This window comes from Paramisgurnus dabryanus, chromosome 17, assembly GCF_030506205.2.
Source record: "Paramisgurnus dabryanus chromosome 17, PD_genome_1.1, whole genome shotgun sequence".
NCBI lineage: Eukaryota > Metazoa > Chordata > Actinopteri > Cypriniformes > Cobitidae > Paramisgurnus > Paramisgurnus dabryanus.
Window position 1 is genome coordinate 22,623,488 of NC_133353.1, and position 24,669 is coordinate 22,648,156.

A 24,669-nucleotide genomic window follows, 5' to 3' on the forward strand; every position below is an offset into this window, starting at 1 on the left:
GCGGCCATTTTTAAATTTAGCGTTTGTTTCTTTACAGGAGCGACACATAACGTTGCTAAAAAGGAAGAATGTTATATAAATAGACCTTGTGTTTTGATGGAAATCCGAAGAAATGCTTTCTCCGCTTGAATTAAGAGGTATACGTATAAACCGACTTTGTTTTCCACGCTTTTGTCTTAAAAGAGCACATTAAAGTCCATGAAGTGAATGGATGCCATAGGCAATGTGTTAGCCTAAATGCTAAACATCTGCACATGCAGTCACCGATATGGTTACATTACTCCTTCTGCAGATGTTTTATAATGCATGCACCGTTAATGTATTAATGAAGCAGTTTAACTCAAATCATTGAGTACAGTTTCGTTCAGTGATACTAACAGCAGTCTCCTAAAAGTTGAATTTAGCCAACAGGCTAACCAACACTTTCCAAAAACGTAAACAAAGATATTTACAAAAAAAGCTAGGGAACACTCAAGTTTGCCATTACATCAGTTTAACAGGTTAATCTAATAATATATTACTAAATAAGTTTTCTGTCTTATGTCCACCCATTGTTAATAACATTTAAAGTTATCTTTTAAAGAAAGAAGCAGACCTCCATTTCTGTTGGACAGTGCTGAGAAAAAAACATGCAATCTGTTATATCGCTCAGTCTGCATTTGCATGAGGAATTAAACTTTTTAGCAAGATGCCAGCAGCAGATTAACGTTATATATAATAAGTATAACATTTTCTTGGTTGTAAAACGTTGATTAGTGTGTACATGTCACAGTACAACACTATAGTGATTAAGCCTTTGGCACAATAGCTGCACTCTCAGCATACTGCAAAGTCTCGACTGAGTGCTGTCCCAGTTTTGTGTCCTCTGGCATCCTACAGTGGAGCCAACAACATTGACCTTTCTCTTGATAGACTGGAGGTGGAGTTTGACTAACCCCATACATACATTGCTTTTACAATTCAATCTAATGTAAGATTAGTCAGAGTCTCTATTTAAGAGTTATTGCAGCATGAAATAAGAACTTGCAGTCATCTAAAAGCATTTGTCAATGTTGTGACTGGGTACATTTTGACATTTTAAACATGATCTCTCTTGGTTTTTCATATCTAAATGCAGAACCCTCTTTATTTGTGGTGGCCTGAGACACGATAACATTCAACATGGGAAAGGAACAAAAATGCATTCTTTGTGAAACTGTGTACAGCTCCAAACAGGTAAGCCTAGCTGCTTGGACTAAACACCCTATTTCTGGTTTTCTCGGATATGAACATTTGTGACCCTGCCTGTGGAAATCCAGCTTAAGTAATTTTTTTGGTGTTTTCTACATAAAACCATCCTACATAATGTAAGGAACATTCTGTGAAAATATAAACTTGAATTTTTAATATGGGCTAAAGCCTGGAATACACTGCAGGATTTTTGCATTCATATAAGATCATTACCTTAGCACACTGTGCAACATGGACCTTTAAACTTGGCTACGACAAGCATGTAGACTGTACGATGATGACACAGGCTTTGACGCCTCCGTCCACGTTAGCGCAATGTCTCCAGCATGTGCTAGTGGTAAACAAATACCAGTACGCAGGTCATAGCAGCAAACACACTGTGCATTGATCATGCTGAATTTCTGACACTGCCAGAAAACTATTGTAGGCTATCTTTGGACGCAAGACTGTACGACATATGACCACCGCGATGATTGTTTCACGATGGCAATCTTTCGTCTGGGACAGTGTATTCCGGGTTTAAGGCAATGTCACAGGCTGATTAATTCAATTCATTTGAAATCATTAAGTAAAATCAAACTTTGATGCTTCTAATCTTATAATTTCATTGAGACTGGATTTCACAAACAAGGTCATGTTTAACCTGACTATTAATGTTTGTAATAAACCATTTTTTTTCCACACATGTAAGTACCAATCTGATCTATCTAGCAAGTACTGTGAGGTGTTTTTTAATGAGCAAATCGTAAACTGCTAGTTTAATGTGATTTGTGTAACAGTAAATCTCTACATTTTTCTTAAATTTATGTCTTATTTTACTGACATACCATTCAGATCTTGTATACAAGTAAAAAATTCAAGAAAGTATCGTAATAGTGTTGTATTTCTCTTAGGAGATGGAAGAGCACATGAGAAGTATGTTGCACCACCGGGAGCTTGAGAATCTGAAAGGCCGGTAAGAGCCCATTTCCACACCAATGTTATATTCTCTCACTTAGCAGCACAATAGCTATACTGCCAAATTCATATAATATGATATATGTGTGGTTTTGTTCATAGGTCTTACTTAGGGAAGATTTGTTAACAAGTGTCTACTTGTTTCTTTAGCTGCCACATTCCAAACTCATTGCAAGCACACATAGCATAATAACTGTTTACTTGAAAGAGTTTCTCCACCCTAGCATTAAAACGGTCCAGTTAAACAAAAACAAGTTTATTAACAGGTAGTGCTGGCAAATTGAGTCGGAATGAGCAAATATTCAAAAATGTGTTATTTATATTTTGACATTCTCAAACCTTCAAAACAATGATTTGTTGGAATCTGACGAAAAAATGACAGAGCTACACCTGTTTGAAGTAGAGCCAGTAATAAATTTTGAGAAAAGTCAAGTTTAAGAATTTTAAATATTCAAAAAACAAAATCACTGCATCAATACCTTAAAATCGCTGATAAAAGTAATAGATTGGCACACACAAAGTCAAAAACAATATCAATAGGCAAATATATGTTCAACTTTATTCTTTCTTTTATTGTTTGATTGACATTGAGACTGACATCTAATATAATGTTATAGACAACGGATCTAATATAATGTTATACATCAGATATTCTCCCCCAACAGTTAACCAAACATTCACAAGACATAACAGATTATATCTGTGTGAATTCTTGTCAAAACATCTATTTTTAAAACTGTAATTTTGTGTAAATTTGAGTAAGATCTTGTCACTTTTCAATCAGGTCCTGAACCTTATGTCTCTTAAAGCTCCCATTCTTTCTGTGATTTTGAAGCTTTGATTGTGTTTATAGTTTGCAATATAACATGTATTCATGTTTCACGTGTAAAAACGCTGTGTTTTCACACAATTTACTTATCTGTATAGCGCTGTTTTCACTGTCCTCGAAACAGGCTGATGTCTTCCTTGTTCTTTGAAGCTTCTCCTTCAGAAATACGTAATAAGTTCTGATTGTGTAGTTTATTTAGTGTGTTGTGATTCCATAGCAGCTTAGCTTAGCAGAGCGGTTTGAGCCAAAGCTGGTGACTGTTGTGGGGGTGTTTAGTAAAAAAAAAAAACCGTTTTACTGACGTCATTAAAACAGGAAATAGAGGGTTGTTGTCCAAACCGGCCCTTCGCTGTAGGCTTTGAAAGAGGAATTCTATTAAAGAAAATATATCGCCTGGCAGTGAACTTTGAGCTTTGTTATTTTACAGGTATTATTTATGCTATTATAGCAACCTTACACACTAACTAGGGTTCAAAAAATGGGATCAGGAAGAACGTGACCTTTAATAATTATTGTAACATCAAGTCCTGAACTATATTTTTAAATTCCTTGCATATATTTTAAAACTGAAATCAAAATGTCATGCACATGTGGATGGACAAAAATGTTTTATTAGATAAAGCATTTATTATGGTACACCTCTCAGAAAACATACAAATAAAGATCATTTGAATTGTTTAGATGTTATAATTACTATTTAGAGCATTGGAATCGCTAGATGATGGCTTAATGTACTTATTTTTATAAAAAATTCAATTTCTACTACAATCGACATTTATACTTTCTTTTGCCTAGCTCAAAATTAGACGCGTGCATTCCGACTCATTTTGCCAGCACAGGTAACATATATGAATGTTATGCATAAGGAATTAACCATGTAGATGCACAAGTATGATTTATTATAAATTAAACCAATCAGAATTACATAGAAAGAAAAAAGTCTTATTCTAATTTGTCATAGTTATCACAGGCAGGGGCACATATCATAAAAGTGAGGGTCTTGACGTGTCATGCGTGTACAATTTTAAGCAAACCATTTTAACTTTGTTGCATTAAGGAAAACCTTATTGATTTCAAATCTCAGGACTGAAAATATACCTATCTCTATAATTATAAAAAAAATTCTTAAAGGCCGGGTAAAGTCATTTCCGACAATTGTTTCTAAACACATTATAAATGTTAGAAATGTATTGCTGAAACACGTTACAAAGTCTGTGAACAATTTAGAACTAAATTGTGGAGTTTTCTGGAGTCTCTCGCATTATTCAACGCATAATCAGCCAAAGTCCGCATATTTATGTGGGGGTCGCATTGTTTCAAATACGCCGCACTTTCGCAGCATAAATTGCTGATTTCTGCGCGCAAAATTCCGTCCCAGCATTTTCGTAGCAAAAATCACATATCTTAGCAGATAGTTGAAAAATGTTGCATTTACTTCACACAAGCGCAGCCGTGTCCCCTGTTGCCATGGGAACGTTATGAAGTGACATCATTATGTGACATGAACATCATTGAAAAGCTGCAAAACAGTTTTTGCAAGTTCCCGCAATTTAATTGCATAAAATTGCATAAATATCCCACATATTCCATTGTGCTGCAAGATCAAGGATTTTTCCCGCAACAATCACAAAAAACTCTTTAAACGGGGTTAAAAAGGTGGCTCAATGATGCACCGGAGCCCCGGAGCATGGCCCCGCCCCTAACACAACCAACTGTGGGCATCCAGTCAGGTTGTAGCCATATTTGAAAGTTGAGAGAGACGGCAGCTTTTCCGCAAGTGGGTGTGGTTTCAGCACTAACAGCGGACATGGCCTCACCATTTGAGGGTTGAAAATCCTGCCTGTTCTTCTTACAAGATCACTTATTTTATTTACTTGGCATTTTTTGTCATTCAGATTTGTCTGGGTGGTTAATAACTAATGTTTCTGTGGTGTGACAAACTGAGAACACATTTAATATCGGACTATACGGGGTAATCACAAATTACTGAAGGGTCATAATAATAACTGAAAAAAATTGAAAAGGTTTGAACCCTTAATATGGTTATGACCTATTGTCATGCACGTGTCTCATAAGCGGGTGGATAAGCTGAGGCAGCTGCCATAACTTGGGAATATATATAGGAACGTTAGGGACAACTGACAAGGCGGACAAATGACAACTGCCTCTCTCATGTGACATGTAAATCTTTGGAATGTGAGAAGTGAGAACAAGATAATATGGGTAGTTTATGGAAATCTAAAGTCTGCAGGACACAAACATAAAAAAGTATATATATATTAAAGTTTTCAAAGTTTTACTGTCTGCCTCCTCCTTTAACTGATTTTGGAAGATAAATGTGATAAGATGTTTAAAGCATATTAATCAGAGAAATTTAGATTATAAAATGAATGAATTAATAAAACAAATAATTTTGTTTTATTAAAATGAACTGAAGAACATGGCAATAAACAAAAAAGGTTTTTTTCTCCTAATGTAACAATCACAATTCTAATTTGAAAGCCACATGACTTTTTTATATCAAAATGCATTTGGCATTTTATATCAGAAATAATTTTAAAGTCTGCTGACTGGAAAATGGCAAGCTGCCATGACACAATTTTTCGAGGTATAGACCAGCTGCCAACAGCAACTTTCTACATGTCACCTCACGAGTTTGGCACTAAAGAGAGCAGCCAAGGGAGGGAGGGTCTTGAGCCATCAACTGTTGGTGGCTCACGTTACAGCTATCCCTGAAAAGTCCCGCCCACTGCAGTCCCATAGTGCAGAGGATGGAGAAAAGGTGGGGGAATCCAAAAGCTCTCCCAACCCTTGTCTCAGAGCACAGCGGATTCCATCATGACAGCGTGCTAGGGCTCAGCCGCTCCTGAGAGGGTGCTCACCCCTCTTGTGCCTTAAAATCTTCTTATTTTCCATCGCCGCCTCCTCTCGCCTGGTCGTTCAAGACCAGTTGTGAAGCCCTTGAAGATAGCCAACAAGATCAGGAAGATTGCACTTTTTCTTTTTTAGTAACTTAACTTTATTTTTGATCTCTTATGATTAAAAAGTCAGTTTACCTCCTGATCTCTTTTGAAAGGACTTTAATCAAGTTAAAAGCCATTCTCAAAAGCAGTAACTATGCCTGTAGGCAGTATTGAGCAGCCTTTGTCCCCCTCGATTCCCAGGGATTGCGGACATGAGTGCCGGGTCTGCGCCGTAACGGTTGTGAGCCTGACCGACTATGCTAGTCACATCTCCAGCCCCATACATAAACAGCGCATTGAAGATCAGAAGCACCAGCCCTTAAATGAAGATAAAGATGAAGAATACTTTGACAAGGAGTTTGTGCAACTCATTGAGAAACGCAAGGAAATTATCAGGTGAGTCTTCATTCTGTTTGTTTCTACTTTTCTTGGTCAAGACAGTGATTTCAGGCACAGCTGGCCTGCCAGTCAACTGGTGATTTCATTCTAAAGCTTTAGTTTAGGTTTAATACGCTGTCAATTTGTCAGAAGCTTGTATTAAGGTGTCCTTCCCTTAGTGTTTTAATGATCTGCTTGTAACATTTGCAGTTCTATATTAAACTGTTTTGCAAACAGGTCTGATACTGGAGTCATGTGTCAGGAGCCCAAAAACAGCCATGACTGCACACTTGCTCTCTTACATTCTTGGATACATACTACACCTTTGCCTTCATGCTAACCAATCCTTAAACAGTATATGATCAGCTTGTCTTTAAATAGTCTTAACTATTTTTATGAACCATGTTGTTTAAGGTCAAATTAAACATTTGTTATTGACACGCAGACACTTTACAGTTGTTTTTTGGTTTGCTAATATAATTAAGTCTCATATTGTGTTATTGTAAATTAAACAGATGTGTTCTATAAAACCATTGTAATTGGTCTGGTTTTTGAACCTCAAAAGACAAATATAGGTAAACTTTGCAAGTTAATGTGCTATTTATTTCTGTGGAGCACAGTAAGATATTCTGAAAGTGAATGCGTATTGAGATATGGTGGGGAATGTCAGTGGGTCATCAGCAGCTGTCATCCTGTCACATGCCAGACTGTATCCCACCATATGACCCCCTTAAGCTTAATGGATTAGTCCACTTTCATAGAAAAATTTCCTGATTATTTACTCACCCCATGTCATTAGAGGTGTTTGTCTTTCGTTCTTTAGTCAAATGGAAGTTAAGTTTTTGATGAAAACATTTCAGGATTTTTCTCCGTATAGTGGACTTCAATTGAGCCTAACGGTTTGAAGGTCCACATTGCTGTTTCAATGCAACTTCAAAGGGCTCTAAACCATCCCAACAAAGGCATAAAGGTCTTATCTAGTGAAATGATCGTCATTTTCGCAATACGTCATTTTACGTTTTACCCACAACAACTGATCCGCAAAGTTGTTGTTTTGGAATGACACTAATTAATGTTTTGTGTCAGTTAATTGTTTAATATGGTTCATAAGTGTGCATTTTGCATATGTAATGCATGACCTTTCGACTCAGTTACTTAAGTAAAATCGTGGACGCGCATTCCAAGGCTAGTGCAAGACGAGAAGTTGTGGTTTTGGCGAACATTATGATCTTTTTGTTAGATAAGACCCTTACGAGCTGTGGGATTGTTTAAGGCCCTTTAAAGCTGCATTAAAAATTTGGGCTTTTAAACTGTTGGGCTCAATTAAAGTCCACTTATGTAAGTGTAATTCTTTTAAAAGATAAGACATTGATTTTAGCAGTTTATCTTCCATTTCCATAAAGAAAGGTTGTACCAATTTGTTAATTTTCCACACATATTTTGGACATTATTTTTTATTGCATATTATATGTTTGACTGTGTCAACCTTTTTTTTTTTTTTACAATTTTATTGATTAGAAAAGAGGAGGCTGCTACAAAGGCGGCTAAAGAGGAACAGGACAACCGGAGGAGGTGGCATGAGCTTCAGTCTCAGTGGCAAGCACCAATGCCTTTAATGCAGCAGTATGGCAATTGGGAGCGACCCTACCCTAACTTTCCTCAGTTCTCCAAAAGGGGTAGAGCCTCAAATTGGCAGAATACAAGATTTCCATCGCCTAACCACAGCAGGTGGCCTAACCCCAACCGACAGATTAGATGTGCCACATGGCATGCTGAAGGGCCTCCTGACTTTCAGAGATGGGGTTCCATGGAGCGACAGGGAGGAAGTTTGCATAACCAAGGAAACTTTTGGGGTGGAAGACAAGGTGGCTATGGGGTCGTCCCTCCACAGTTGAGAAATAAGTCTCACTGGAACAACAGTCAGTTTAATTTCCCAGGCCAGGGACAATATATGTCACAGCCTAGGCTCATTAAATCTCCTTCAGGAGAGCAGCAGAGTTCATCCAAAATCTCAGAGGGTCAGATAAAGAGCCCGCAAAGTCTGGAGGAATCTGGTGGAGAGCATGATCTCAGCAAAGCTAAGGGTCAGAAGTCAGAAAAGTTTCACCGATGGGCACCATACCCACCTGCTAAACTTGGGGATCCTTCATCTCAACCTAACCCTCCAACAGGCTCAGAAAAGTCAGATGTGGAAAACTGTAAGGCACAAAGTTTTAACGAAGATAGCCAGGGCTTGGTGTCCAACACAGATTGGTGGCATAAATCCATAGAACCTTACCAGGATAAGAGTGAAAGCAGTCCGAACCAAAAAGGTTCTTTGAAGAACAGTAGCAGTACTAGCTTGGATAGTTTCACCAACTTGTCCACTTCCACTAGACAAACAGAGAAGTCCTCTGAGCATGCTAAAACTGGGGCTTCTTCCACCCCTATTTTAAAGACTAAACTTACACAAGATGAAAGTAAAGACTCAGTCAAGGTCAGTTCTAAAAATTCTAAGCATTCCTATTCCAGTTCAGAGTTGTCACAACATGCTACTTCTAATGCAGAGAAAGAGCAATTCCTGTCAGAGATGCTGCGAAAAGCCAAAAAAAACTTGCTGAATAGAAAGAGCTCTATTGACACATCTGCCTCCGAGAACTGTCTTAAAGAAACAGAGGCTGTGCCTTACAATGAAGAACCTCAGCAAGTTGGGAATTTAGATCAGAATAAGAATAAGAAAGCACGTGAAAGTAAGAAGAAACTAAACAAGCAGAGGACACAAGATAGGAAGGCTTTTGTCGAGAATATCAGCAATAACAGAGAACAGTTCCCCACTTCTACTGAGACCTCAGCAGAAAATGTGTGCAATGATATTAGGCCATCTCTCCAGTCTTTGCAAGTAAGTACCTCCACAATGGACCAGGAAGATGAGGAACAGTGTGGTAAAAGGGAGGTCAACCTTGACTTGCCAGTCGAAGATCAAGTCATGGACACTTTTGATGAAGGTTTGGGGTCATTTGGTGAGGGGGTTTCCAGCAACCCATCCCAACCAACAGCAAGTAATTCTGTACCCCCTTTAAGTAAGCTTGCCTTGCCTGCATGTCTCAAACGGGATATAAACCGCCATATGGGCACCAAGGGCAAAGCACCAGCTCGTGAACCTAACTTGAATATTGCCAGACGGATTAGAAATTTGAGTGGCACGCGGAAGAGCGAGACAGAGAAGGACTCTGGACTCAAGCCCACCTTGCGGCAGCTCATTAGTTCCTCTTGCTCCAGACGAAATGTCAACTGGGACCAGGTTTACCAGGAAGTCAGTCGTAAGAAGCAAGAGCAGGGCAAGGGCCTACCAAGGTACTGCATGATTTTTTCTTACATAAAATGTATTCTTTTATTTTTTTAATAAAAGTTTCAAAATGCTTCATTTATATCCTATTTTCATATTTGTCCTAAATCCTTTTAGATTCGGTATAGAAATGGTGCCCTGTGAACCTGAAGGTCCAAACCCAATGGAAGAAAATGATGTTCCTCTTTGTGAGGGCTTTCAGTGGGACTCTGTGTTTGATATCAACCAAGTGTCTCTGCCTTCCCGCAAACGTAGCCTGTCTGAAAGCAGTGTGGTTAAGAATGGATCTTCTGGAACCAGCTCCCTCCTCAAAGCTGTGGACACACTAAGAGACTCTTCCATTAGTGGCCCTTTATTGCAAACTGAAAGAGAAGAGATACAAACAAAAGATCATCTGACAAATCAGTATTTGAAAGGGCACCCTCAGGGTCCTGAGGATGTTGAAGGAGACAGTGGTTGTACCTCGGAGACTGAGCTAAATGACACACAGGGAGTTGGCAAGAAACGCAGAGCACCTGGGGTAAGCTTCATATCTTCCACACTGGTTTTAATGGGCAGAAACACAACAGATTTGTTTCAAACCAAGTGATCAGCCTTGTTATTTTACTATATGTATCCCATCCTGGTAAATTGAGTTGTATGAGCAAATTTCCTTCAATATCAAGCAAGTCCAGCACTTTTTCTTATTCTTGCATGTTTTAAAACCCAAACCAAGCGCAATTACTATGCTTCTGTTGAACACACATCTTTTGTAATAGAAAAGATTTAGGAATGTATACCTCTCAGAAAACATATAAATTAAGATCATTTTAGATGTTAAATTACTGATTGGACCATTGGGATCTCTAGACAAGGGCTCAATTTACTTATTTTTCTGAAAACCTCAAATTCAACCAAAATCGACCTCCTTTACCTTTAGCTCATAATTAGACTTCACATTTTGACTCATTAATGGCCCTTTTCCATAGTACCCCACGGTTTGGTTTTAGTTTGGGTCGGGTCAGCTTACTTTTGGGAGCTTTTCCACTGGGTGCCGTATGTAGTATCCGATACTTTTTTTGCACCACCTCGGTTGGGGCTCCAAGCGAACCGAGCTGATACCGAACGTGACGCGAAAACACTGTAGATCACTAATTGGTCTGAGAGAATCGTCACTACCAGCGTCATCGCTATAATGTAAAAGATTCGCTTTACCTTAGTGCTAGCTTGCGCTGTCTCGAGCAAACATGTTGTCATCTGTGCTCTGCTAAGTTCCCAAACTCCCTTTTAGTGATGAAAAACATCCACAGGTTGAGAATCAGGGACACATAAGTTTTTTCCAGACTTGCAGTTTGTGGCGGAACATTAGCAACGAGCACTTCAGCATTATATATGCTGAAATGCAACTTCAATAATGCTCAGCGGAGCGCGTCGACTGACGCCACGGGTGTTTGAACAGAAACTGTCATGTGAGACAGAGGTAGTGATAAACGCAAATGTAGATGTGCAAGCATCTGTTTGTGGTGGCCAATTTTAATTTTGTGGCGGACTGAGAAATAAATAAATGTATGGGAAAGTACAACAACGCTCTCACTTGTATGATGTCACAGCAGTAGGCAGCGCAAATATAACGGCACGCCTATAATCCCTCCCACTGCAAAGTGATACTAAACTCGATGGAAAAGCTAACCCAGCCAAGTGAGGTGAGCTGACCCTACCTAACCCAAACCAAACCGTGGGGTCCTATGCAATGGAAAAGCGCCATTAGACAGTACAGGTCACATATGCGCAGCTACCTTGTAAGGCATTGTTCTAAAGGTGATGGAATGGGAACATAGTAAGTAACTGATTTTAAGAGTCCTACATAGACAGCAACGCAACAAGTAATAGCACCTTGTTAAATCAAACATATTAAGTCTTAATAAATATGTGATTTATTTCTAAATAAATGAATGTGGGTGCTCCTGTATAGCTCATAGGTCATGGGTTTGAACCCAGGGATCACACATTGATAAAATAAAGATCTTTTCCATCATCTCATTTGCTGTTGTCTTTTTTTATTAGGATGTTTTGTCTCCTGAGATTCCTTATGAAGATAGGAAAAGTAAAAGACAAAAAATCAAGGGTAAGAAAGGTAAGAAAACAGCTCTTATTTACCAACAAAACCTAAATAGTTTTCTTATGTTGCGTATTTTAATGTGCCTGTTTGTGTTTTGATGTACAGAGCGCTCTCAAGTGGATCAATTACTGGCTGTATCTCTGCGTGAGGAAGAGCTCAATAGCTCTCTACAGGCAGTGGATAACAGTCTTATTCAGGCACGTGCTGCCCTTCAAGCTGCCTATTTGGAGGTGCAGCGCCTGCTTATGGTGAAACAACAAGTAAGACCTTATTTATAAGTATTTATAGAGAGTCATTACTGAGAAAAATGAATGTTTGAACTTTCATCTCTCACTGTGTTGCCACTCGCTTATTGGATTTTACAACCGCATAATTATTTTACAGGTAACGACTGAGATGAACTCTTTGAGATCCAAGCGAATTGAAATTCTACAAGGAATGCAAGGTAAACTAATCAAAAAATGGTGGTCATAAATCAATATAAGAGTGGTTATATGAACATCAAGATCATGATCTCTTGCTTGATATCATAATTCTTTAGTATTTATAAATAAACATTTTCCAGGGGAATTTGATTCGCAAGAGCAACTGAATGAGACCTTGACCCCTTCATCAGTCCAGATTTCACATATCAACCCCCATTCCCTAACTTCAGCTGCCCACGCAGTCTCTCCCTCCACTCCAACTTCCCTGCCGCCTGCTACCATCAAACAGGAGCCCACCTCGCCCTCTAAATGCACCACAGAGAGCAATCTTGTCAAGAGCCCACCCCCAGGACCCCATAGTACCACACCTGTCCAAACGGTGTTTGCAACTTGTCAGACAGGTGAGTGCCAATTGTGCAATACAACTCAAAGATAGTCATCGCTAGCAGTATTTTAAGATATGATGCTTATCTATGTGTCATTAAACACAGATACTAACTTCAAGTACAGCCGCATGGACTCCTCCCAAGACAGCACAAGCATATCTCCTACTACAGCTCCCTCTGCAGATCACAGACTGTCGCCGTCTCTAAACACAGAAAATCATCAAAGCGCTCAAGAGGAGTTAGCCAACCCTGCTTCCGCACCCATGTCTGAAATACCCAAGCCGCAGTCTCCCGTCATTCAAGCAGAGACTGGTCCTGTTAAGCGTGTTCGGAAGCTGAAGAAGAGAAAATGTCTTAGGAAGGCAAAGCGAGATGAGCAGGCTCCAATCAGTGATTCTGAGCTCGATGCAGAGCAGCCCATCCAACGACCTGTTCGAAAACACCGACCCCAACGGAGATCCAACGGCACCAATACCTCACAGTGCACATTGCAAGAGAAAGGGGAAAATGTACAAGTGTTGGCCACCGAAGCTTCAAAAGGAGACTCTGAGGAAACTGAGTTAGCGTCACAGCCAATGAATGACGCTCACGACTCTTCTTCTGAACTAGAGATGGTAGAGCTTCCTCCTCCGGCACCCATCGATTTTGTCGATCTGGATACGTCAGATGCAGATGACATGCCTGAAAAGAAAGCCAAGGAGTCGGGCACAGCTGACAACGCAACCACAGACCCTCAAAATCTTGCCTGTAATGAGGTCACATCCACCAGTGAAATAGGCAGTAGCAGTAACATCAAGGCTTGTGAAAGGTAAATTTCAAGTGTTAAACAGACTAATTTCCTATACACAGTGAAAGCCACCTATAACATGAATTGTTTATACAAAGCAACAGTAAAAAATATCACAGTTTTTAGTATTCCAACACTCATTTTATTAAGATGATAAATTAAAAATATAGTTAAAGGGGCAATGTGTAACTTTTAGAAGGATCTCTTGACAGAAATGCAATATAATATACATAACTATATTATCAATGGTGTATAAAGACCTTACAAAATGAGCCATTTTTATACACCAAGGGTCCCCTAACATGGAAGTCGCAGCCATGTTTCTACAGTAGCCCTAAACAGACAAACTGTTCTATAGTGCGCGTTTTGTTATTGCATTGTCTCAGATAATGACGTGTTTGTCCTGTGGTAGCTACCATAGCTTCACTATGCGTTTTGAAAAGAAGGGGTGAATTGTGAATGGAGCCGTGTGTTGCAAAAAGTTCGGAAACGGAAAAGAGATATGAAAAAAGAACGGAAAGAGATATGAAAATATCAACGGAACATCATATTATCAAGTACACTATAAATGCACGAAAAACTGAATCATTTATTAGCCGTTTCAGTTTGTGCACTACTTGTAGGTATCCAAGAGTTGATTCGTTAAAGATTTAGTTAAAGCTTGTTTAAAGAGATGTTCTTTGGCACCCAATTTGATAACCCTCTGTTTTTTTTTCTTACAGTGAAATTAAATCATCCTCCACAGTGATGGAGTCCAAGGTGCCCTCAGGTATGTGGCATGCTCAAAAAATACAAGTAATGACATACACTGTAAAAAATAAATTGTTGGCTCAATGAATAATTTTTTAGTAACTAGTTCCACAGAAATTTTACGTTCACTCAATTTCTGACTCCAAAGTGTTACCTGGATTGATGTTTTTTAGTTGGCCCAAACTTGACTCAAATATAAAAAAGTATGTTTGCTCAACTAGCTTTATAGCTCATTCAACTAAAATGTTTTAATCAGTTGAATCTTTAAAAACTTGCAGCAAAGACTCTGTCAATTAAATTCTAAGTAATTTCTCAATGTTTTATGTGTTACTTCAATTAATATTTATTATTTGGGAATTTTTAATAAACTTTTTAAAATTATTTATCAAATAATTTATGCTGGTGTTGTTAACAAATAATTAACTTTAGTCACATAAAAACAAAAGCTTTCTTCACTTATCATACAGACTGAACATACAGAATTAAGTCTTCTCTAAATAGAAGGCATAAAACAGTCCAAAAAGCACTCCAACGTCAGTCAGAACATCTGAAGGGCCATTTAGGAGAACTTCTTTCGCCATGTATCCCTCTCTGCCTCTCTCCACATCATCACCGCTCTGGTTTGATAAACAGAGGAATATAAATACATACATAAAAACATGTTTAATATAATAAAGCTTGACGGTGAAAGACTTTATACCCTAAAATTGCCAAATTTCCCTCAGACATCACACGTAATTGAATTAAACTTGGGCGGTTTTCTCTGAGAGACTTATCACTGACTAAAATACTGACATCTCTTAACATATGAGTGCTATTGTTTTGTCTCAAAATGCACGCCAGTATTGTATTTTATAAGGTTTGTTTGTAAAAATGTCCCAATTATAATTAAGACGGAGTAATAAACCCTGTTCGGTAATCTTAACTAAAATAGCTCCACTTTAACTCGGACACATAACATAACACACCTTTATATAACTTATATCTTTACAAAAACGTCGAGTATTTGCGTCTTTGCCAATTAATATAGTCTAAAATTTACATTTATTTACAAACACTTACCTGACGTGAACTTGATGAAACGGCTGTGAATCAGTAAGTGATTCAGGCTGTTAGGTGCGGATTGATCTCAGATGAAATGACCTGTGATCCAGATCCTTCCAAATTAAGACATTTTAAATTAAAAACTCACGCACATACTGTACATACACACACGCGCGCGCATGCGGGTACACACACGGGTATATTTAGAAGTTTTATTTACGATTGTTATGATATTGGGACTATATTTCTCCACCCGCTCCTTCAGCTCTGAAGTTCAAATTCGCATGCATTCCGGTTATAACAAATGTAAAAGATATGAAACATCACTCAACAGCGATATCAATTAAGTGCAATCCTAAAATATGATTTAAAACATAACCTTTTCATTGTTAAGTATGAGAAATTAAAATGAATTAAATCACGTTTAAACGCCACAGAGATATCAGAGCCAGCAGTCGATTTCTGATGCTCTTGCCGAGGCGAGGCTGCGCTGGGAGGGGTGTGAGCGCTTAAGCGCCGGTGATTTTCTGGAGCTCATATGGAGCTAATCTCCGTCCGAAAGTGTCCGAGCACATTTTTAAATAGACGCTATCTTTATTAACCGACCGCATATTTAAACTTTAAGCACATACATTCACGCCTGAACAACTCTTACAATTACATTTTGTGACCAAATAACAGTAATATTAGGAGCATTTTGTTGTCAGGAAACAAAGCTGTCATAAGTCCACATATTTGTGACCTGATCCAGCAAAATGAGTCACAGTGACCCAAATTTCAAAATCGAGATTTTGGTACCAATGAAAAGAGGAGACCATAAGCTTTCAAATGATATCCTAGTCAAAGTCATACCTTGAATGGTTTTAAAGATATAGACATTTGAATTAAGGTTGTCTGTCCTCTTTTTCCAACTGAAAACCTGAGAAAAACGCCTTTAAAGTTTTTTGCCCGTTTTTTGTAGATATCTTTCAAAATCCATTGCATTTTTAAAGGGATAAACTATTTATTTTACAGCTTAATTTGACCAAAGACATTGATATTAATGCCATTACAGTAAACCAGGAAACTAGCTTATAAATCAAACAGAATGATGTTTATTGAAAATGTGAAGTAACAGAAAGGTTTCTGTGATGGTTGGGATTTGAGTTAGGGGAAGGGAATAGAACATTATGTCTATGGAATGTCCCCACAAAACAATGTGTGTTTGTGTGTGTGTGTCTGTGTGTGTGCGGGCGTGCGTGTGTGTGTGTGTGTGCGTGCGTGCATGCGTGTTCGCGAACGTATGTGTGTGTGTTCGCGTGTGTGCGCGCGCGCGTTCGCGTGTGAGAGAAATTGAGAGGCAGAGAAACAAGCAAAAACAAAACAATAATGCTTGCCTATGTAATCATATCTTTGTGTAGGTTAGTTGACAATAACACTGTAACCAATTCAAAAAGGAGTTAAATAGGAGAGGAGAGTGCTGTGAGTATGACAGGAGGATGGCTGGACCAATCGCGTGCCCCGGGGTTTCCCATTGACAAATGATCAGCGTTTATGAAGATTTCTGATTGGCTCTAAAACAACGTGTAACACCATAATTGGAGAGATAGTGACGTTTCAGGGGATCCCCGAAATGCTCGGAGGTGACGAGAGGATTTGAGAGAAGCAATGTTCATTTCCAGCGAATTTAGTAAAACTGTTTCAACTTTAATAGTCATTTAAACACCTTTACTCAATTATTTGGACTACGAAACTTTGGGAGATTATTTTTTAATGTCTGTTCTTTGATATTAGCTAAAAATATTTTTTTTGATAATTTCATTGTTTTTCCACATTATCGGCTCATATCTTAAAACGGAACTTTGCAACTTCCGACTCATTTCGCCAGAGCGGGTCACATTTACCTGATTTGTCTTAATTAGTTCAGTCAACAATAGCCATTCTGAATGTTGACTGGATTTGAAAATAACCATTCATTTAATGTTTTAAACACAGATTTATCTAGACTTAAAATAATATGTCTTCTCAACTTGCTCAAACAAAAAATTTGGTTTAACTTATATATTTTTGCCCGTCCAACATTTCATTAATTGGATTTTTTACAGTGTACAATTTTGTGATGTAATTTTGTGGCTCTATAAAGCACCTTTCTCATAAAGATGATGCACTGTATAAACAAAAGTTTTGGAATGTCCCCCTTAAAGGAGTAGTCCACTCTATAGAATGGGGCCTATTGACTTACCATAGTATTTTTTTTCCTACTATAAAAAGTCAATGGACCCCATCTTTAAAGTGGACTACTAATTTAATAAACATGGTTATCTATTCCAGTAATTCTAGTCAAATTAAATATTAATGCAATACCATACAATACAATTTTGTTTCCATCTTTGTCGCAGCAATTTTGGAAGGGCCATTTTCTGTTCCAAAATGACTGTACCCTTGTATATGTCATGATGGGTTTCATTAAAAAGTGTTTAGCTCAAATCCTGCAAAGCATACCATTTAGCTGGGTTCAGGTCTAGGCTTTATGCAGACTAGGCAAGTTAGAATACAAAAGAGCCTTGTCCAAACTGTTGCTGTATTGTAATATGCTTAGCAATAATATTTGTGCTCATGGAAATGACTAAAGTAGTCAAATCTGTTCAATAGAAGGGGGTGTCCCAATAAATGGTAAATGGACTGCATATATATGGAATGCAATACTGTCCATCATATGATCATATGTCTGCGCACTGCTCTGGATGTGTTTGTGTGTTCATGACCTGGTGTTCATGGGTTCACTTCATATGACTATGGGTTACCATACTGGACAGTCACATCTTTTTTACCTCTCTTTACTTGATAGCAATATGTGCATTTGAAACTTGTAGTTGTCGTTGGAGCGCTGTACATTCATAGCAGAATGACCAAATTAGAATGCTAATTCAATCTGCATACAAAAATAGTTCACAAAGGTCCCAACTTACTTTTTATGGGCAAGGTATTCTTAGTGTCTGTTAATGTCCGACCAGACCCCCTAACCTCCGCCTCTATGAGTGACTGCTGTGATAACAGCTCTGAGAAATGAATTTATATACTAAGTCATGCCACTGCTCTGTAGACGACTAAAATTAAACATATTGGCATTTTCACGTTGAAGCTTTGCAAGTATAACGTGCAGAGACAACATATAAGGCGTAATAATTTTGTACTCAAAATTCAATAGTTTAATTTATTTCAGGGATGACAGTGATTTTATTTAAAAATAATGAAAATATATATTTTTATTAACTCTTTCCCCGCCAGCGTTTTTCATGATTTTCACAAAAGTTTAATACCTTTCAGAACATTAGTTCTCTTTTAATCACCTCTCAAATATGGATAGGTTTCTTCAAAAACACCAAATTTTGAGCAAAAAGCTGAGGTAATTCCATTTTTGTAAAGGACTTTTGATAAAGATCAGATGCAGAGTGATCCTTAAAACATACACAGAGTTCTTTCTCTTTCACATGAGACGTTACTTCCGAGTTGTACAAGTTGCTATAAACCACCTGGTGAATAATAGCGGTATTGCGGAAAGCCAGAAATACTCGTTATTGGCAGGGAAGCGTTTTCTCTTAATGGTGGGGAAAGAGTTAATGTGTACTTTGAATCTAAAGCATTACTATTACTGAACCCAGAGAATTCAACATTAGCAGCAGCATGTAACACTTCCAAGACCCTGCTGTATTATCATTGTTCAATCTCTACAGCCAGAGGTGAAACAGGTCTTCAACAGTGTTAATGTTTCACTAAAATAGCTGATATGTACTTCTGTGTGTGTGTGTGTGTGTGTGTGTGTGTGTGTGTGTGTGTGTGTGTGTGTTATCAGATTTATCAGACCCAGGGGAGGAGGAGGGGCCTACAGAAGGTCAATTTGAAGGCCACCAGGAGGCAGTGAATGGCATGCATATCCATAATGGACTGCTGTATACATGCTCAGGGGACCGCACCATACGCGCCTTCAACCTAATAGTAAGTCCCTTGTATTTTTACCTACTGTATAACTGTAGCTCAAAAACAGGTCTCGTTCATTGTTTCATCATTATTCACGTTACAGAGCCGTAAGTGTGTCGCTGTATTCGAGGGTCACACCAGTAAAGTGAACTGCCTGTTGGTATCATGTGGAGGTGGCTTGCAGCAGCGCCTGTACTCAGGATCGAGTGATCAGACAATCCGCTGTTACAACCTCAAGGTACTTGAGTCTGATCCGCACTGACGTTTTTGTATTTCATTTTGGTCTTGAAATAATACGATAGCCTTTCTTCTCTGTGTTTTTTAGACTACTGAGTGTGTGGAGCAGCTGTCTCTTCCACATCGAGTACTTTGTCTTCATAACCGATGGAAAATCCTTTATGCTGGTCTGGCCAATGGCGCAGTCGTTTCCTTTAGTCTCAGGGTAGGATTTGTGCAGTTAACCAAAATGCCATGAGAGGGAGTGCTTTACGGTGATTTTAACCACATGTAAAGTAGTGTTAGGCATGAGGTGGAATGTCTGGAACCCCTTTAAAGGAAAACACCACCGTATTTTGTTCTTACCTCAACTAAGACGAATTAATACATACCTATGTTTTTTCAATGCGTACAATTCATCTTTGCACAGCGTGTTGTGAATGTGTTAGCATTTAGCCTAGCCCCATTCATTCCTTAGGATCCAACAGGGATGAATTTAGAAGCCACCAAACACTTGAATGTTTTCCCTATTTAAAGACTGTTAAACGAGTAAATATGGTGGCACAAAATAAAACGTTGCTATTTTTTAATGAGAACTATATTGTATGGCGGATGAGCACTTAGTTTTCAGCACTTCGGCCTCTGGTAACATCATCACTCCTGTGAAACTCCCCCCTCTCGCTCAAACTTCCAAGTTATGATGTTACTACGCCAGAGGTCGAAGTGCTGCAAACTAAGTGCTCTTCCGCCATATAATATAGTTCACATTTTATCTGTTTGGATCCTAAGGAATGAATGGGGCTAGGCTAAATGCTAACACATTCACGACGCGCTGTACAAAGATGAAGTGCACGCATTGCTAAAAAAATAGGTATGTATTAATTAGTCTAAGTTGAGGTAAGAACATAGTAAAATATTGAATAACGGTGGTGTTTTCCTTTAACTTTGGTAAAATCACTGAAAGGCGCACAATCAATTGTTTAAAAATTTGTGCAATATCAATATTATACAAGATAGATAATCAGGTGAAAATTAATTTTGTTGCAATGTGTGGTCATTTACATATCTCATATCTTCTATAGAACAATAAGCAGTTGGACGTGTTTGAGTGCCATGGCCCACGGGCTGTGAGTTGCCTGGCAACAGCTCAAGAGGGGGCTCGACGTGTGCTCCTAGTGGGCTCCTACGACACCACGATCAGTGTCCGAGATGCTAAAAATGGCCTGCTGCTGCGTACTCTAGAGGGCCACACCAAAACCGTGCTTTGCATGAAGGTGCGTGCCTTATAAATAAAATCATTAACGGCAGTTTCGGTTATGCCAAAGATATTTAATATTAACAAAATGCTTCACTGCTATTCCATGAATGCAAGACTTGAAGGCGTTGTAAACAAAAAACTTTGGTTATGCTAAATACATGGTGGTTCTTCTTTGTAGGTAGTCAATGATTTGGTGTTCAGTGGCTCAAGTGACCAGTCTGTACATGCACATAATATACATGTAAGTACCTCATTCATCTCCTGTCTCTGATTCAAAATTATTAATCAAGTATCTAATTGATTCCTGTCTACCTCTGGCTTCTCAGACTGGGGAACTGGTGAGGATCTATAAGGGTCATAGTCATGCAGTGACTGTGGTGGCCATATTGGGGAAAGTGATGATTACAGCGTGCCTGGACAAGCTGGTCCGTGTGTACGAGCTCCAGGTATACAATGTTTTGGTTGGCAAGCAGTGTTAGCCATCTGTAACGTATAAAATTGGCAAAATGCATTGTTGATTCTGATGAATTACCGGTATGTATTGTTACAGTCTCATGACAGACTTCAGGTTTATGGTGGGCATTCAGACATGGTGATGTGTATGGTCATCCACAAGAGCATGGTGAGTCCATCTCAAAAACTTTCTATACCTTATTGGGGTTTATGATTCATTGATTATTTTCTTATATTCATTGATGGTGTATTCTCTGTTGCAGATCTACACAGGTTGCTACGACGGGAGTGTGCGAGCTGTCAGGTTAAACCTGATTCAAAACTACCGCTGCTGGGTAAGCAAATAGACTATCACATTCACCAGAAAGAGTGTTATCAAGCAGCAGTTGGTCATAAATCTGTTGCATGAATTGCAGTGGCACGGCTGTACTCTGATTTTTGGCGTGATGGAGCACCTGCATCAACACTTGCTGAATGACCACACCAACCCAGCGCAGCAGACGTTCAAATGCCGCTGGAGAAACTGCGACTCCTTCTTCACCACCCGCAATGGCTCCAAACAGGTATAGTAACAACATTTAATGTTTAAGATTCAGGGTTTCCCGCAGAAAATTTGTTAGTTAAGGTGGTAGGGTTGGGCCCGGGGCGGGGGCGTGGCAATCAAAGAGGCGGGAGCGTTATGTTGAAAATTAAAATATTTTTATTTAAAACACTCAAATAAAATTTAATTTTGAAGAACCTATGACAGAAAAGCAACACATACTAGATTATTAATGAATTTAATGTTTTTACCTCTATAGCTGCATGAGAAAGTGAAACTAAAGAGTTAATTAACACAAACTGATGCAGATGTAGAATGTCACGGTATTCTTCGAGATGTTTTATCAACTGGCTAGTTACCCTCCAGACAGTGACGGTCCGGACCACGTTTCTCATTTCGGCCGTGTGGCGCGTGCCCGCTCGCAGTAGGAAGAACGGCCGCGCTATTCTCAGAGATGCACTTGACGGCCGTTTTTGCAGCGAATAATTTTTTTTAACAAACTAGTTAAGGCGGTAGGGTTTCACAGCTAATTTTATGTCCTTGTTAACACCTCGTATTAAAGGGACACTCCATTTTTTAAAAATATGCTCATTTTCCAGATCCCCTAGGGTTAAACATTTGATTTTTACTGTTTTGGAATCCATTCAGCCGATCTTGGGGTCTGGCGGTACCACTTTTAGCACAGCTTAGCATGATCCATTGAATCTGATTAGACCATTAGCATCACACTCAAAGATAACCAAAAAGTTTCGATATTTGTCCTATTTTAAACTTGAATCTTTTGTAGTTACATCGTGTACTAAAACCGAATGAAAATTAAAAGTTGCGGTTTTCTAGGCCGATATGGCTAGTAACTATTCTCTCATTCGGACATAATAGTCAAGGACTTTGCTGCTGTAACATGGTTGAAGGAGGCACAGTGATATTACGCAGTGCCCGAAAATAGTCCCCTGCTATTGAAAGTTACAAAGGTGACTACTTTCAGGCGCTGCGTAATATCATTGCTCCTGCTGCAGCCATGGTACGACAGCAAAGTCCTTGAGTATTACGCCAGAATGTGACACAGTATTTTCTGCAGACCATGTTTATTATTATTTTAACTAATGATTAGCCATTAAGCATTTTTATTAACTTTGAATAAATAATAAATCTTGTCTTTGTAGGCTGTGCATACTCACATGCAGAAACATGCAGAAGAGGACAGTAAAATGGAGTCATGAGGGGCCAAGGGAGTTTGCATCGCATCCGTAAATCTCCTCTTTTCCCATATTGGGAATATCTCATTCAACCCTCACCAGAGGAGCCCTCTTCATGGGCATCTTTTCATATGAGCCATCAGATACCAACAACTTCCACTTAGACGAAAGACATTAAGACAAGTAATAAACCATCACCTGAAGAATTTTAATTTAGAACAATTACTGCCTAAGTGTATTTGTTGGTATTCTGATGGGAGGAAATCTTTTACCTTTGTATCCACTCTGTTAAAAGCGCAGAGTATGTTTAAATCTTTTATACCGACGTGGCATTGCTCTGATACTCTCCTTCACGGGATTGATTTCTGCAGTATCAGACAGAAGTTCTTCTCGTCTCTCATCTGATCATACGTCGTATTGTCAGCTCTGAGATTTACTGACCAAATAAAGACAATAAATCAAACTGTGAGAAACATTTGGGTACCAGGCAGCACAGCAGAAGAGTCACTGCAGATCCCTCAGCAGAACACATGTAGCTCCCGAACTATTGTGAGTCTGTGTTGTATAAGGTTGGACTGAGTTAAGAAATTAGAAAACTAACAGATTTTAGTAATGTAACATCAGGCTTTACGATGGACACCTATTTTTCACATTGCATCGTCCAGAGATTTCTTTCTCCAGTTTCATGGGATTATACGACTGTGAATAAATCATGTTTTTACATTTCAATTGGGTTGCCAGATAGAAAAGCCGTTTTAGATAAGGACATGTCTGGTTGTTTTCTTTTTATTTTATGTTCATTTAAATGCCGTTGAGTGACTATTTGGGATTTTTTTTTTGAAGGTAAATTCTTTTTGTTTTCTTTTTTTGATTTCTTTTTAGTCGCTCACTAAAGGTGAAGCGAAGTTAGAGGATCCAGGCGTGCAGTGATAATAAGAATGCAACTGAAATGGGATTGCTGTGCTGTTGAGGGACTGAAATGTTACAGTTGGTGTGTAAGCCTTAAAGAACATAGATGAATGTGTTTTAATGGTCTGTGTCAAGACTTTTTTCTTTTTTTTTGTAAGGAGTGGGTTTGTTCGTAACTTTTACTTTACAGTTGAGAGTATTTGTCTGGATGTTTTTTGAGTTTTAAGAAAGACAGAGGAAAGGACTCGGTAGGAAAGGACTTTTATTTTGCTGTGTATGAAAGTTGCAGGGGAGATAAACATGGGAGGTGTTTTATGTATGAGTGTTTTACCTACCATGCCTTAATTCTTAGCCCCTATTACCAGCACTCACATTCAAAAACAGGCCTAACATATCAAATTAACTGCAAGATCATAATCTCATAACAATACAGCAATTTACAGCAACATCTGTTATTAAGGAAAAACAGTTAAGCTCTTTTCTGTACTTCTGAAGTGTTGTTTTTTGAGTGTTTTTTATTATTTTCTTTTGTCATGTCAAATGATAATTTTTTCTTCCCATTATAACCTTTGATTATGCAACACGGCTCTTTGCTATTACTGTGTTGCTGAGAAGAGAATGCAGCCTTCTAACCTGGTATTCCCAAGTTTCTCACATTCGTTCATTTCAAATTGTTTTACTGCTATAGACGTTTTGTACACAGAAAAAAACAATAAAAAGAGACTTTGCCGACTTGTCAACATTTCTTACTTTGTTGAAGAAAAAATTGCTTTTGAAATGTGCAAGGTCTGATATATTAAAGGGACATTATGTAAGAAATGTATATCAATAATCATAAAATGTCCCTGATATGTCACTAGACATTAAGAAATAATTTTCATTTCAAATACTTATATCACTGACAACCCTGGTCTATTGTCATTTAAAAAGTGGAGTTGCAGCCCTCAACTGATGTTAATGTTGTCAT

General features: G+C 38.5%; 1 protein-coding gene across 1 annotated transcript; it reads left to right on the top strand.

The window, feature by feature from the left end:
• On the top strand, positions 1-24,442 carry znf106a (zinc finger protein 106a). Its single transcript, XM_065288639.1, has 22 exons — positions 1-137; positions 1,118-1,215; positions 2,124-2,185; positions 6,181-6,375; positions 7,876-9,690; positions 9,800-10,202; positions 11,726-11,795; positions 11,886-12,040; positions 12,165-12,225; positions 12,346-12,606; positions 12,697-13,399; positions 14,101-14,147; positions 19,005-19,147; positions 19,233-19,367; positions 19,455-19,571; positions 20,428-20,619; positions 20,782-20,844; positions 20,930-21,049; positions 21,154-21,225; positions 21,320-21,391; positions 21,473-21,619; positions 22,761-24,442. Exons 2-22 carry the CDS (start codon positions 1,162-1,164, stop codon positions 22,815-22,817), a joined length of 4,944 nt encoding a protein of 1,647 aa, XP_065144711.1. The 5' UTR covers positions 1-137; positions 1,118-1,161; the 3' UTR covers positions 22,818-24,442.
• Positions 24,443-24,669: the final 227 nt, after the last annotated feature.